General features: G+C 42.4%; 1 protein-coding gene across 1 annotated transcript; it reads left to right on the forward strand.

The window, feature by feature from the left end:
- Nucleotides 1–7,238: 7,238 nt before the first annotated feature.
- LOC107499605 (olfactory receptor 10Q1-like) lies at nt 7,239–8,186 on the forward strand. The gene has a single exon (XM_016123959.2). The coding sequence runs from the start codon at nt 7,239–7,241 to the stop codon at nt 8,184–8,186; it is 948 nt and encodes a 315-aa protein (XP_015979445.1).
- Nucleotides 8,187–14,199: the final 6,013 nt, after the last annotated feature.

The raw sequence follows: 14,199 nt of genomic DNA on the forward strand, positions 1-14,199 counted from the left end.
GCCCAGCCCTTTCCCTAGCATTGTCAAATGCAACCAGTATCAGGTAGGAATAAAGACTCTGATGGACTTCTCCTTAGAAGGCTGGGCTTCCAGAGGTGTTGATGGGGCCAAAAGTGCCCCCTTCCTCTGGCTGCCACATAGCCCAACCTCACTTCCAACACTGGCCCTTCTAAATTAGAAAGCGTGATCCCCCAGGGAGCTGTTTTCTTATGCAGGAAACTGCAGGCTGACTCTGCCTTTAAAGTAGTCTTGTACCCTCTACTTGACAGCTACTGAAAATGAGGCCTACAAAACAGTGATGGTTCATGCAGGGGGTTGAATAATATCTCCTCCGAAATTCATGTACACCTGGAACTTATAACAGTTTAGGAAGTGAATACAGTTTGAAAATTAATGATGCTCTGTAAACCGTTTCAAGTCTGTGATAAGTACAGAAATCATGGGTATATGCAGACATTTTATGTCTGTTGGATCTAATAAAAAATGTAAACTTGTATTTGGTATGTCTTTTTTTCTGTGAATTTTACTACTAATTTTATTGTATTTTACAAAAGTATCACTCTATTATAGATTAAAAATAATTTTTAAGGAGAAAGAAAAAAGAAAGGTCTTTTACTAAAAAGAGTTGAAAAGCACTACTCTAAACAACAGCTGGCAGCAGCTTCTAGAATTTTCTGGAAAGAAGCTGCTGCTGTTCGCTGCTGAACCTGTTCCCATTTAAAATTTGTGTTTAATTTGTCATTTCGAGAGAATTCTGGAGAGAGTATTTGGATCCATGTCCTTATATCACTATTTTTCTCAGAACTTCTAATTGTTTTTGTGTTTTGTTTTATCCAAGTTAAAATATTTTTACTAATTATTCTGATACAGGAGTAACATAGTTTCTAGATTCTGGGTGGTAGCAGGGGCGGTAACATCATTTTTGAATCTTCTGTACCCTCCCCCACCCCCCAAAAATGAGAGACAGAGAAAATAGAATAGCAAAACCAACAAACCCAGGGAAACACACACACACACACACACACACAACTAGATGACAAGGTATCCCCTAAACTCCAAAATCTGGACTGGCTGAGACCAAACCACTTCCAGCCCCCAAATCGATGGAATCTTAGTATCAGATGGAAGGAAGTAGATAGAAGGAATTGTGGGCAGAGCTGCCTGATGGGCCTAGAACTCTAATACTTACCTACCTTTAGGTAATTTCAACTATGGAATTCTTTATGGTTGCCCAAATGCAAGGCAAGAAAATAAAGAGAACCAATAAATCTGTAGCTAAACTTTTCAAAATACAAAGAGACCGTTGAGGAAAAAACAATCAACCTGATCGAACACTTGCACGCAGTTCAATGAAGAATAGTTTTAGAGTCTAGATGAGGGGGCGGAGGGTGTGGCTTCCTTATGGTCTCCAGGCAGGTGCAGGGGCCACAGCCAATATGGTGAAGAAGGAGGGGATGTGGAGCTCACTCTGAGACTGCATTCTTGAATACTTGGCAGCACGATTTCTAAGAAATTTAAATACTTAAGTTGAGAACTTGAAGAGAAGGGCCTATAAACAGCATACCTCTTCCCTGCCATTTCTGAGCCAATTAAGAAATACTACAAAAACTCAGCTTTACACTGGTAAAACTGGTGAGTGGATACAGCTTGTTACAGAACCAAATGGGATTGCTAATTCCCTAACTCCCATCCACAGAGTCTTGACTTGAACAACTCATTGGAGGAAGGTCTGCAGAACAGGCTTCAATATTGACACCTACCACCCAGGTGGATGGAGAAAGGAAGAAGAAAGAGACAAAAAGTTTCACACTCAGAACCTTTCACAAATTAACCACTCACTGAAGAAATGTGGACCTATGGATGCTGCACACCAATAGTGCATTTCTCTGCATCTCCATGTAGCATAACCTTCCTTGAGGGAACCAGAGGAGCAAAGAGCTACTCCCCAATGCACATGCCTCATATTTCACATTTTTGTACCTCTCAACCCACTGGGCTTAGGTATTAAGTCTATGTTGTACCCACAGCCAAAAGTTCCCTCCTTATTCGACTCTCATCCTAATTATTTCCAACCACCATTGTCCAACATATCTCATCAGAGGTTCTGCAGCAAGATCAAATGACAACCATAAGATACGCTGAAAGTAAAAGTTCAACATACAAGATTGCTCAAATATAAACCCACTGTGAATTTCCTGGGGAGACAATAAAGTTCAAAATTTTCCTTACAAGTTGAAGTTTAAAGATATTAGAGAAAAGCCCCAAATAAAACTCTTTTGGTCTGTGAACTAAATTTGAAAGCAATTGAAGTTCCAAATCACTCTCTCCAACCTCCCCCTCTGCTCAGACTCAGAGGTTCTGGGAGGTTAATGGATCCAGAGTCCTGCAGTCTGGGCCACCATCCACAGGAACTGGCCTTGGTAATTAGTTTATCTCAGTGCCAATTCACTCACAATCTTCCCTTTTAAAAAGAGTCGAAATAGTTAATAGGATACACACAGACATCCATACCTAGCTCTGTAGCCCCAGCAGAAAGATTTTCCCAGAACTTGGTGCCACGTTGGCCAAGATCCTATCCGAATCTCTGATATCTAACCAGAGAGAGATGCAGAAAATATGGGTAATTTTGAGCAATGTGGTGGCTGAGTTATCATTGCTTTAAAACACCTAGAAATTTGCAAAGGTAGCAGCCTTGGTTGCTTAGGTATCATTTGAGATGCCTTCTTTCAAAGTGTTAAATTTATCTTTAAAACCTCTTACTTTCCATTCCTCCCTTTGGGCCCTATGTCTTGGTTATCCTGATACTAAAGTGAGTATTTGCTCTACCTGGAAAAAGAGTAGGTACTCTCAGCCCTGGGCCATTGGTCTGTGTCCACTGGCCTTGCCAAAGGGTTGCTGCAGCCTTGACCTCTGCCTCCAGATCAGGTTTCTCTCTTAGGCTCCTGTTGGTTTCTGCTGAGGCAGCTTGAGTCAGGAAAGCTCAGTGACTTTGTTTTCCACACGTGCAGGACAAAATCACATCAAAGAGGTGTTCCCAGAGCCCATTACATGACCTTTGTCTCCCTTAGAAATCAGAAGAACTTTTCTATTAAAAGTTGTGGCCAAGAAGAGGGAGGGGCTAGAGAGGAGGAAAAGGAAGATGGAGGGGCCGGAAAAGTGCCACACACCCATCTTGAACTGTTGGAAGCCTTTCCGGGGGCAGGATCAGAGGTAGAAACTACTGGAATGATTCAAGGGGATTGTGTGTGATCCTATGCAGAAACATGATTTTTTGGGGGGCTCCTGTTTCCTTTTTCAAGGTATTGCAAAACCCCAGAAAGAGGACCTTCTTCCTGCTGCTGTCTAGAACCCAGCACTGTGCTGGCCCTCCAAGGACTGGGAGATTCTGAGACATGGCACTGGCTTTGGCTTGGGCACTTGTAATTCTAAAAAAGGCAGCAGTGGTAAGGAGGCTGTACTGAGCAACCTTGTAGGCAATGGAAGTCAACAAAAAGAAGACCTAAGGCAGACAGCCCAGAGTGGCTGCAACATGTGGACTACTTTACAAATGCAGGGAAAGCATCCTCAGGGAACCCCAGAAGTAACTTAGGTCCTGCTTTAGCAAGCTGCAGACCACGGCACAGGTTGGACACTGAACTGTACCTAAACCAGCACTGGAGAGATGAAAGTATTAGATGGAAGTTTAGGTCAGCTGAGTAGTACCATTCTCAAGGTTCCATAACTCTTATTTACCACTTCATTCATTGAAGCTACCTGGATAACTCATATTTTACAGATTAAAAATGGAGGCCCAGATAGCCCTGACTATTCCCTCTTGTAGTTACTACAAAGAATCACAGAATCTTAGAGTTGGGGGTTGGGGGGCTTAAAAGACCACCAATCTCCATTGCTCACTGGATGCTCCACCCTAGCAATGCTTGATCCCTTGATTGAATCCAGCCAAACCCTTACATTTTCTACCTCTAAAATCAGCCCAAGGCCCATCACGAGCTGGTGATTGCCCAGTGGGAGCTTCAGTTTTAGCAGACCCAAGTTAAATAACATTGTCGAGACCTATATTGTATTTTTTTGCAAAGAAAATGTAAGTAATTGGGTTTGAGCTATGTGACCTGGGGAAGGCACTCCCCTTGGTGGGATGGACCACAGGGACGGCCTCCTTCCTGACCTCTCCTCTAGGACTTCTGGAGTCCTGTCTTCACCGCTATTTAACGTGAGTGACAGAAGGTAGAAACTCCTCTAAGGACACTTTGTTCCTAATAGCCATCAGGCTGCTCTCTGTGATCCACACATGCAGGAAAGCCACCTTCTGGGCTCTAGGAAGCTGCGCCACCAGGTCCAAGCTGCTTGGCCTCATCTCTGCTCTCCTAAAGATGGGCTGGTTCTCTTTTTTGGGCTTCTCATCAACAGCGAATGGTAATAGAAGAATCCCTGACAGGGTTTCTCCTTGGATTTTCACTTCATGCACTGATCTGCCCTCCCAGGTAACATTAAGTCTGTTATCCGGGGCTGTTCAAAGGACATAAGAAAAGAGCAGGAGGGACACACGAGCCATACTCCCAGAGGGGCAGCTGCCCTGTGTTCCATGCGAGGATGCACTTTGTACCATGGAGTGTGATAAGACACACATAAAAATTACTTTGGTGCAGAAGTAATAAAAGACTGATTAAATTATCATTCATTTTGATTATTTTATTTACTTTTTAAATAGATTTTACTTATTATTTCTTTGTTATTATTTAATTATAATTAATTACATGATCACGCATCCATACTGTACAATGCGGCAGTTAAGAAGAATGAAGTAAACTAATATTCACTGACTGAAAACCACTCTCAGCCATACTATCAGGTGAAAACACCAAGGACAGTAAGTTTGTACACTGCGATCCCTTTAAGCTTTTTAATGTGAGTGTGGTGAATGTTTATGTATATACACATGTGAGTGTGTGAATACGTGTATATATGCGTGTGTATGTATGTGTTCATATATGCATGCATGCATGTATTCTGTGCGCCTATATGTGCGTGAGTGTGTATTTTTATGTGAATATGTTTGGTTTAGTGTATGTGTGTATATGTGTGCATGTATATATATGTGAGTGTGTGCATGTGTGTGTGTGAGATACATGTGTTTATATGCACAGGACAAAGCAGGGAAGGAACCGAACCCCACAGCTAAGAATGGTTCTCTCTAGGAGAGGGGAAGATTGAAGGAATGAAAAATTTCACATTGACTTTCACTTCTCACTTTTTAAGTATTTGGATCATGTGTGACTTTTACTTTCATTTTTGTGTTTCTCACGGTTTAGAGCCCAAATAAAACAAAGAAATCCCCACATTTTGTCATAGGAAAAAAAGTGGAAGTGATTTGATGTGGCAAATCTAAAGCCAAGGGTCCAAGTCCAAGGAAGATAAATGTGAACCTGGAAAACATGCTCTCACTCATAAATAGTTATCATGGGATTCACAGGCTACAGGGAGGATGAGAGCCGGGAGATCGCAGAGGCAGAAAGCCAGGCTGGGCTGTGTGATTTTGGGGCAGGGCTGGTGATGGGGAAGAAGACTTTATGACTATCTGCTCTCATGTAAGGAGTAGGCAAGTTGCCTTCCAGGGACCTGTCCAGCTCAAAGACTCCAGGTTCCCATTAGGTCAACAAAAACCAAAGTAATACTCACTGTAGCATGCAAGTGGCTGTAAAACTGGAACCACAATGATTTTTTAAACCTAGCATCAGAATGGGTTTTTAGGTTTCACTTAATTCATTTTGAGTCTCAGTGGCCCCAGAAGAAATATGTCCCTAGCTTAGCTCCTGTCCTTTAGGTGACAACTGCACTTCCACGGGACCCTTAACTCCTGTTGATGCTAGATTTGTTAGCTCTCTAGAGTCTTTAGAAATCTTCTCTCTTCTGCTGTGTGGGAGGGATGCACAGGGAGAAACTGAAGGCTAAACACAAAGCTTCCTACTTGTCATTTGGGTCCTGCCAAGGGAAGAAAGAAGCAAACATCTCCAAAGTCCAGGAAGTGGCCTAGCTTTAACCCCTTGCTCCCACACTCTAGAGGCAGACCAACCAAAGCCACTGTCCTGCCAGGCACTCAACCCCCATTGTCCTGAGAGTTCTCATTCCCGCCCTGACTCTCTTCTAACTCTGCCTCGTTTGCTCCCACCCTGTGCCCTGGCCTACCCTGTGCCCTTTGTTCTTCTCACTCTATACCCTCCCTGGACAATCATGACCTCAGCCATTCCAAGTACATCAGAAATTCCCTGCTTTCACTCAACCATTTATGTTAGGCGCCTACTTAATACCTGATGCTGTACTAACTGTAGAGGATATAGAAATAAGCAACAGGCATTTATTTGACAAACATTCATTGATGTTTCTGATATGTGCCAGTCACTATCTGAGAGGTTGAATAAGACACTGTTCTTGCCATCATGGAGCTCACAGGCTGTCGGAGTAGACAGAGAAATAATCAAAGAATTACAGGACTTAGTGGTAAATAATATGGTTGGGAAAGTCCGGAGTGCTGTAGATACCTAAGGGAGGGACTACCTCAAGCCTAGCATCAAGCCCAGTGTCTAGAAGAAGGTGACACATAAGCCAGGGCCTCTCTGTAACTGAGAAGTGCTGAAACAAAAGAAGCAGTAACTACTGCTGATTATACTTTTTCTTCTCTGGGCATTGTGTTCACAGCCCTTTGGCTGCAAGAATCCTGGGAGTTTGAAAGGATGGTAAAGGAGGAATAATATAATAAATGCATAGTTAAAAGTGTGTTTAGCATCAATATGCCAGACCTTACATCCTACAGGAATTCGCTATAAGGTCAATGACCATTTAGGCCCAGTCTCTGTTTAAACTTATTTGGTAACATCAAGCTCAGCAACCCCCACCACCACCCCAAGAGAACTCTTCAAAACGTAGACAGAAAGACTATCATTAGAGTCTATGAAAAACAACTCCATGTATTGACTTTGCTCATCTTGGTTCATTTTTATAACTCAACAGGTGAACTAAAATGACATTACAGTGAGCAGTTCTTCATTCTCAGTGAACAGAGGACAGATTTTAAGAAGCTCAGAGAATGAAGACCAGGGCCAAGCCTAGCAAAGAGAGTTGGACGTCCTGGAGAGCTGGCTAAACTATCATCTGTGAAAAGGGCTCCAGGGTCTCCCACAGCTTGGAAAATTGCTAGAAAACTGACTTTTCCAGCCTAGGAGTTCTACAAAGGAGAATATAAGATGACCCCACTACAGGAAAACCACACCTTAAGTTCTGAGTTTATTATCTTGGGTTTTGGGGATCTGGCTGAATTGCAAATCTTTTTTTTTGGACTCTTTTTAATCATGCACCTTGTCACCCTAGCAGGGCACACGACCATTGTGCTCATCACCCTCATTGACTCCTGCCTCCAGACCCCTATGTATTTCTTCCTTCGCAATCTGTCCACTATTGAAATTTGCTATATATTGGTTATTGTTCCCAACATGCTGGCCAATTTCCTGTCCAGTAGCCAGCGGATACCCATCCTAGGCTGTGCCTTGCAAATGCATCTTTTCATTGCCCTTGGAGGAGCAGAGTGTTTCCTCCTTGCTGTGATGGCCTATGACCGTTTTGTAGCCATCTGCAATCCCCTGCACTACACACTCATCATCACCAGGGCCCTCTGTCTGCAATTGCTGGCTCTGGCATGTGTCAGTGGCTTTGCGCTCTCACTCACCCTTACCACACTAATATTCCTCCTGCCCTTTTGTCGATCCCATGAGATCAATCATTTCTTCTGTGACATCCCAGCTGTGCTCTTCCTGGCCTGCTCGGACACACGAGCCAATGAGATTGCAGTCTTCCTGGTCTGTCTGCTCATCCTGCTGATTCCCTTCTTGTTGATACTGCTCTCCTATGGATTCATTATTGCTGCCATTCTTAGAATTCACTCAGCAGAGGGCAGGAGTAAAGCCTTCTCTACCTGTGCTGGGCACCTGCTAGTCTCTGTTCTGCACTATGGCTGTGCAATATTCATCTACATTCGCCCTAAGTCATGCTACACTCCAGAACAGGACAAAATTGTGTCCTTAATCTATACCAATGTAACTCCCATGCTCTACCCCATGATCTATAGTCTCAGGAACAAGGAAGTCAAGGGTGCCCTTAGGAGACTCCTGGAGAGCCACAGCCGGAGGAGGCAGTAGCTCAATGCAAGGTGAAGGGCAAAGTGAAGCCCACTAGGACTAACCTGGCCCTTCACAAGATGACGGTTGGTCATCTCAGTGTACACCTATGGCTCCATTTCTCCTTCTGAGGGCTGCTTCATGGTTCTGCATGCATCTGAATCTTACCATCCCCCATTCTGTGGTCAGAGAGATGGAACAAATCCACAGGCTTTCCAAAATGCAGAATTTCTGGGAAGTTTTGCTGTCCCTTCGTGGGCAATTACATTCAACATCTAGAACATTGTCAGAGACATGAATGCTGGCAGGAAGAAGGTCATGAGACAACTCAAAGAAAACCTGGCTAAAGATTAGCAGGGATAGAAATACAAGGAGCTCGTAAGTCCAAACTAAGTAATATGAATGGGTGGAAAGGCAGAGCCAGTCCAGAAACCTGCATCGCTGAAAATGACCTAGTGATCATTTGTAGCACAACGATGCAAACCAAAGCAGCAGCAGCAGCACCAGGAGCCTGTAACCTGCTCCATCTCCAACCCTCTCACCATCCTCACTAAAGCATTTCTCATCTGCCCCATGTTGCGCCTCTGGGCCAGGTGACTCATCCTCATCATTCCACTGGTTAAAGGGCCACTTTCCCCTGGCAGCCTGTGCAGACTTCCCCTTCTCTAATCTGACTTGCCGTGCTTAAGGAGGTGCCTCTCCATGGTGGCCTCATGTACTTCCTCATCCAGTACTGAAATGATTTGTCCATATCCGTGACTGGCCTGGAGGCTCCTTGAAGGGAAGAACTCTTATTAATCTCTGTCACCCTAGCACTTAGCAGTAATGGAACTGCCATGAACTTTAGCATATCTTCAAATCCTAGTTGTTAATGGAAAGAAGACCTTCACTATTCTGCTGATCTGAGGCCTCTGTGATTCAGGGACTCATGTCAAGTGTAATTATCTCAAGAAAGTATTTATTTACCCCACTTTTACCCCACAGGCTAGGTTGAGTGCCATGGATCCTTGCACTTTCCTTCATCATAGCACTCAGCAGGAAATAATTCTTGAATGAATGAATCAATGAATGAGCACCTTGTGTATACCACACACTGGGCATAGCACTGGAGATACAGCATAAGACACAGTCCCTGCCTTCAAGAAGCTCATAGATTAACCTGAGGGATTAAGCACCAAAATATCTTTTTTTTTCTTAACACAATGGTTACGAGTTATTAATAAAAAAGAGAGATTTGTCCCAACACCAAACCTAGGAATACCCACATTCTGTTAAAAAGGTCAGGAAGGGGGGCCTGGGTCCTAGACAACCCTTCATTGTACAACTAAAGCAACACAATGGCCATATCCCTCTGGACTCATATTCAGTCAATGCCACATTTTCTTATAGATCAAGGCCAAAAAGCATCCTAACTGGCACACAGAAAAACACCATGAGTGTCAGCTATTTCCAACCTGTCTGCCCTCTTCAATTTGCAGCCCCTCCTACCTCCATCATCATGCCTAGGCGACAACCCCATCTTATATAGCAAAGAGACCTTCAGAGCCACCAGAGGGGCACTCCTCAGTGGGAGCGGCAGATCTTGGAGAACAGGAACCATGAGAATCATTTTTCCTAGTGCCCAGCTCTACTTGCTCTTTGGTCAGTACCTAGGCCATAAAGTCACTGAAAGAAGATGGTGACTACAGAGAAGAATCCACTAGAAGCTCTGCCCGGTTTACAGACAAGCAAATTCCCAGTGACTGTCTAGTGCTGCCCAAAGATAGGCTCATGTTGCTATCAGATGCGGCAATATTATTCCATATCTCCTGGGATTGTGGTTAGGATTGTGCGGACAGTGGTGCCTGACCCAGTGCCTGGTGTACAGGGTGCCAAATCAATGGCGGCAAAGATTAGCCACAGTTTGATGTTGTATTGGGTCCTTCCATTTTGCCCTCTCCCACCTCAGACTGCACTTCCTTTTGTGCTCTCAGAGCTGGAAAATACTGTAGCTTGAAGAAGTGTATGTCATGGGGGGAGACATTATTTTGAGGTCCTGCGGGAAACTTAGATGGCAACTCCAGGTTGATCAAAGGGAAGGTGTGGTGACTGCTAAATTAAATCCATGTGGCTACAGAGAGAGAGAGAGAATGGAGTGAGAGTGAGACAGGGTCAAAAACAGTAGCTGCTTATTGCTGCTGACAACAGCCCCTTCCAGCCGTACACATGCCTTATGCTTCAAGGCCACGTACTATTTTATTTGGACACGCTTAGGTGGGTGCTTCTTTTATCACTTCAAGAAATATTAGCTCCTACTGCTCTCACCCTTAAATCCTCCCCTCCTTTCAAAACAAACTAGTGACATGTTGACAAATGTTGAAGCTAGGTGAAGGGCAGGTGTGTATTTTAAATACTATTCACTGTCCTTATGTGCAGATGTATAATTTCCATAATAAAATGTTTTAAAAGGCAAAAAGTACTAAGATCTTTTTTGTCTGAGCAGCAACCTTGCTTAGAATGCCTTCTTCCATCTTTGCCTTTTATTTAACTTTCACTCTTCCTTTAAGGCACAGCTCAAATGCCACTTAGTTCACCATTCCTTCCTGATTTCTCCTTTGATTCAGTTCTCACTTATGGCAAGTCTAGTGGGAATGTTTCTGACAGGACAAACAAACATATATACACATGCACATACAGCTTTGGGAGGGGCAAAGACAGGGATTCCCCTTACTCCTAGGCAGTGTGGTAGGGATCTGGCAGGAAAGGGGGTGCCTCAGGAGGAGGAAGACCTCCTCTCAGGCAGAGCAAGACAAGGCATGGATCCAGCCCTATGCAAAGGGACTCTGTGAGGGTACGGGATGAAGGGATTCAGAGGTGAAGTGAAGATAACCCACTACTTTCTCCAGCTTGAGGGTGGGGCATTCCCAGAGAAAAAAGGCCCAAGAATCTGTTAACCTAAAATAAAAAGGCCTTTGAAAGTGAGAGGCAAATAAAAATTTATTTGAGATAAATAAGTATAGCTATTTGGGACTCACTGATTTAGGCTGAAGCCCAAACAGTGTTCTGAGTAGGAGACAAAGGGAATGGGTATTTATGAGAAAGAGAAGGGAAACAATTATATCCAAAGAATGAAGGCATTGCTCTTGGTGCGGATAACATAACATAATGATGTTTATACTAAAAAATGTTTTTAATTTTAGTCTAGTAGTCATAACATCTGCTTTTTTGTTATCTTTGCAAATAGTTCTTTGGGACTCAAGGTTGCCCTAAGTCCAGTCCAAGCGTTATTTTGTCCTGTTTTAACATTCCAAAGTTTTGAGTTCCTCTAGCATGGTAGCTCAGCTTCATTTTAAAGTGGCTCCATTTACATTATTGTTTACAAATCTGTAAGGTAAGAGATGATGCCAACCTTGCCTAAAGTGGCCTAGGGAGGGTGGCTAGAACAGATTCAGGAAGGTCGATTAGATGGGAGGTGAGATGGAAGAATGTGAGGCTGCAGAAATATCTCTCGCGAAGACAGTAAATGAAATAGAAGGAAGCATTTGGGGACTGGGGAGTACGTGAGGTCAGTTGGGGGCTAGTGAGGTTCTAGGTGCCTGTGGGACATCCAAGTTCAGGTGGCTATACTAACTTAAAGTTCAGGAATTCAAGAAAGATGGTGAGTATCTGACAACTGGCAAAAAGATCTTTCTTGAATTTATAATTTATTTGGATATTAGGCTCTGTCACCTCTTAGTCTCAGTCATACATTATGCCTAATGTATTTTTAAAACTATTTATTACATTCTCAACAAATCTCCTTCAATTAAAAAATGTGAAGGCCTTAACCGCTACATGGGCTAGGATGGGTACTATAGGAAGGAGAGGCCGGGATGTGCTGAGCGTCCCCTGAGTATCTAGCTACATGTGCACATTTTTTGTGTGTTTATGCACATATGTGCACATGTACTTGAGTATTAGGAAGGGGTAGAAGAACAAAATCATTTCTCATGTAATATTGATGAAATGCTGATGAAGCAAACTACCAGTTGCTTTCTAGAGGAATGAATTTCCATGTAGGATGAGCATAATGTGTCTTAGTTGGAAAGGATTACTTTTGGAAAGCAGCTCAAAGTCATGAAAACAGGCAGGGCTGTGCCACACTGGCCCTGTAGTCGTTAACCTGGGCCCCCAGGCTCGGTGACTTCTGGGGACTTCATCATGTCCTCTTAATTGCATCAAAAAAGGTGCCAATTAGAAGTACTTTCAAAGGAAAGATTAACCTCCAATGAATAGAACAGTGTAATTAAAACTTCAACAATGTAGTTCACTTGGGAATTCATTAGAAGTTTTTTTCTGAACAATTACTGAATAACTTTCTTAATTTTTTTCCGCTTGCAAATATAATCCATACTCAAAATAGATTCTTGGATTGAAATAGAAAAAATAGAAAAAAAAATATGGGCAGTTCATTACTGTGGTAGCTTTTATGTGCAGAAAAAAAAATGAGAAAAGAAAATAAATATCAAGCATCTCACTACTAAAGATAACCACAATGCAAATGTTGGTGTATTTCAGGATGAAATGAGCTCGTTCATGTTTAGTATTTATTTATTTATTTTTCCTTAGTATTTACCAATTTCTTTCTTTTTAGAAAAATTTTATAATGGTGACATTGGTTAACAAAATCTAGTCACTTTCAGGTGTACAATTCAACAGTAAGACATGTAAATATTGGATTGTGTGTTCACCGCCCATAGTTAGATTTTTTTCTGTCACCACATATTTGACACCTTTTACCCATCTACTTCCCCCTCCCTTCTCCCCTCCACCCTCTGGTAACCATTAGTCTATAGTCTATCTCCATGAGTCTCTGTTTGTTTGTCCTGTTCATTTGTGGCTTTTAGCTTTATATCCTACATATAAGTGATGTCATGTGATTTTCAACTTTTTCAGTCTGGCTTATTTCATTTTGCATGATGATCTCGAGGTCCATCCATGTTGTTGCAAATGACGGTATTTCATCTCTTCTTCTTGTGGCTGAGTAATATTCCATTGTATATATGTACCACAGCTTCTTTAGCCAATCATCTATCGTAGGAAACTTCGGTTGCTTCCATGTCCTGGCCACTGTGAATAATGGACATTGGTGTTCAAATATCTTTTCAGATAAGGTTTTTCAAGTCTTTGGGGTAAATACTCAGTGGAGGGATTTCTGGATCATATAGTAGATCAATTCTTAGTTTTTCGAGGAACCTCCATGCTGTTTTCCATAGTGACCGTACCAGTTTGCAGTCCCACTGACAGTGTATGAGGGTTCTTTTTCTCTGCATCCTCTCCAACACTTGTTATGACTTGTCCTGTTGATAACAGCTATTTTAACAGGTGTGATTTGCATTTTTCATACGTTTGTTAGCCATTTGTATGTCTTCTAGGGAAAAGTGTCTGTTCAGGTCCTCTGCTCATTTTTGATTGGATTGTGTGTTTTTGTTGTTATTGAGTTGTATGCGTTCTTTGTATATTTTGGAAATTAGGCCCTTATTGGAGGCATCACTTGCAAATATATTTTGTCATCTAGGTGGTTGTCTCTTTACCTTGTTGATGGTTACTTTTGCTGTGCAGAAGCTTTTTATTTGATGTAGTCTCATTCGTTTATTTTAGCTTTCACTTCTCTTACTTTTGATATCAAATTAATAAAATCCTCTTTAAATCCAAGGTCAAAGAGCTTAGTTCCTATGTTTTCTTCTTTGTGATTTATTGTTTCAGGTCTTATATTCAGGTCCTTCATCCATTTTGAGTTAATTTTGGTGTGTGGTGATAGACAACAGTCTAGTTTCATTCTTTTGCAGGTGGCTTTCCAGTTTTCCCAGCACCATTTGTTGAAGGGGCTTTCCTTTCTCCATCGTATGCTTTTGGCTCTTTTGTTGAAAATTATTTGTCCATATAAATATGAGTTTACTTCTGGACTCTCGATTCTGTTCCACTGGTCTATATATATGTTTTTCTGCCAATACAGTGCATTTTTTGTTACTGTCGCTTTGTAGTCTGATTTGAAGTTGGGCAAAGTGATGCCTCC

This window comes from Rousettus aegyptiacus, unplaced genomic scaffold, assembly GCF_014176215.1.
Source record: "Rousettus aegyptiacus isolate mRouAeg1 unplaced genomic scaffold, mRouAeg1.p scaffold_m13_p_9, whole genome shotgun sequence".
NCBI classification, from domain to species: Eukaryota; Metazoa; Chordata; class Mammalia; order Chiroptera; family Pteropodidae; genus Rousettus; species Rousettus aegyptiacus.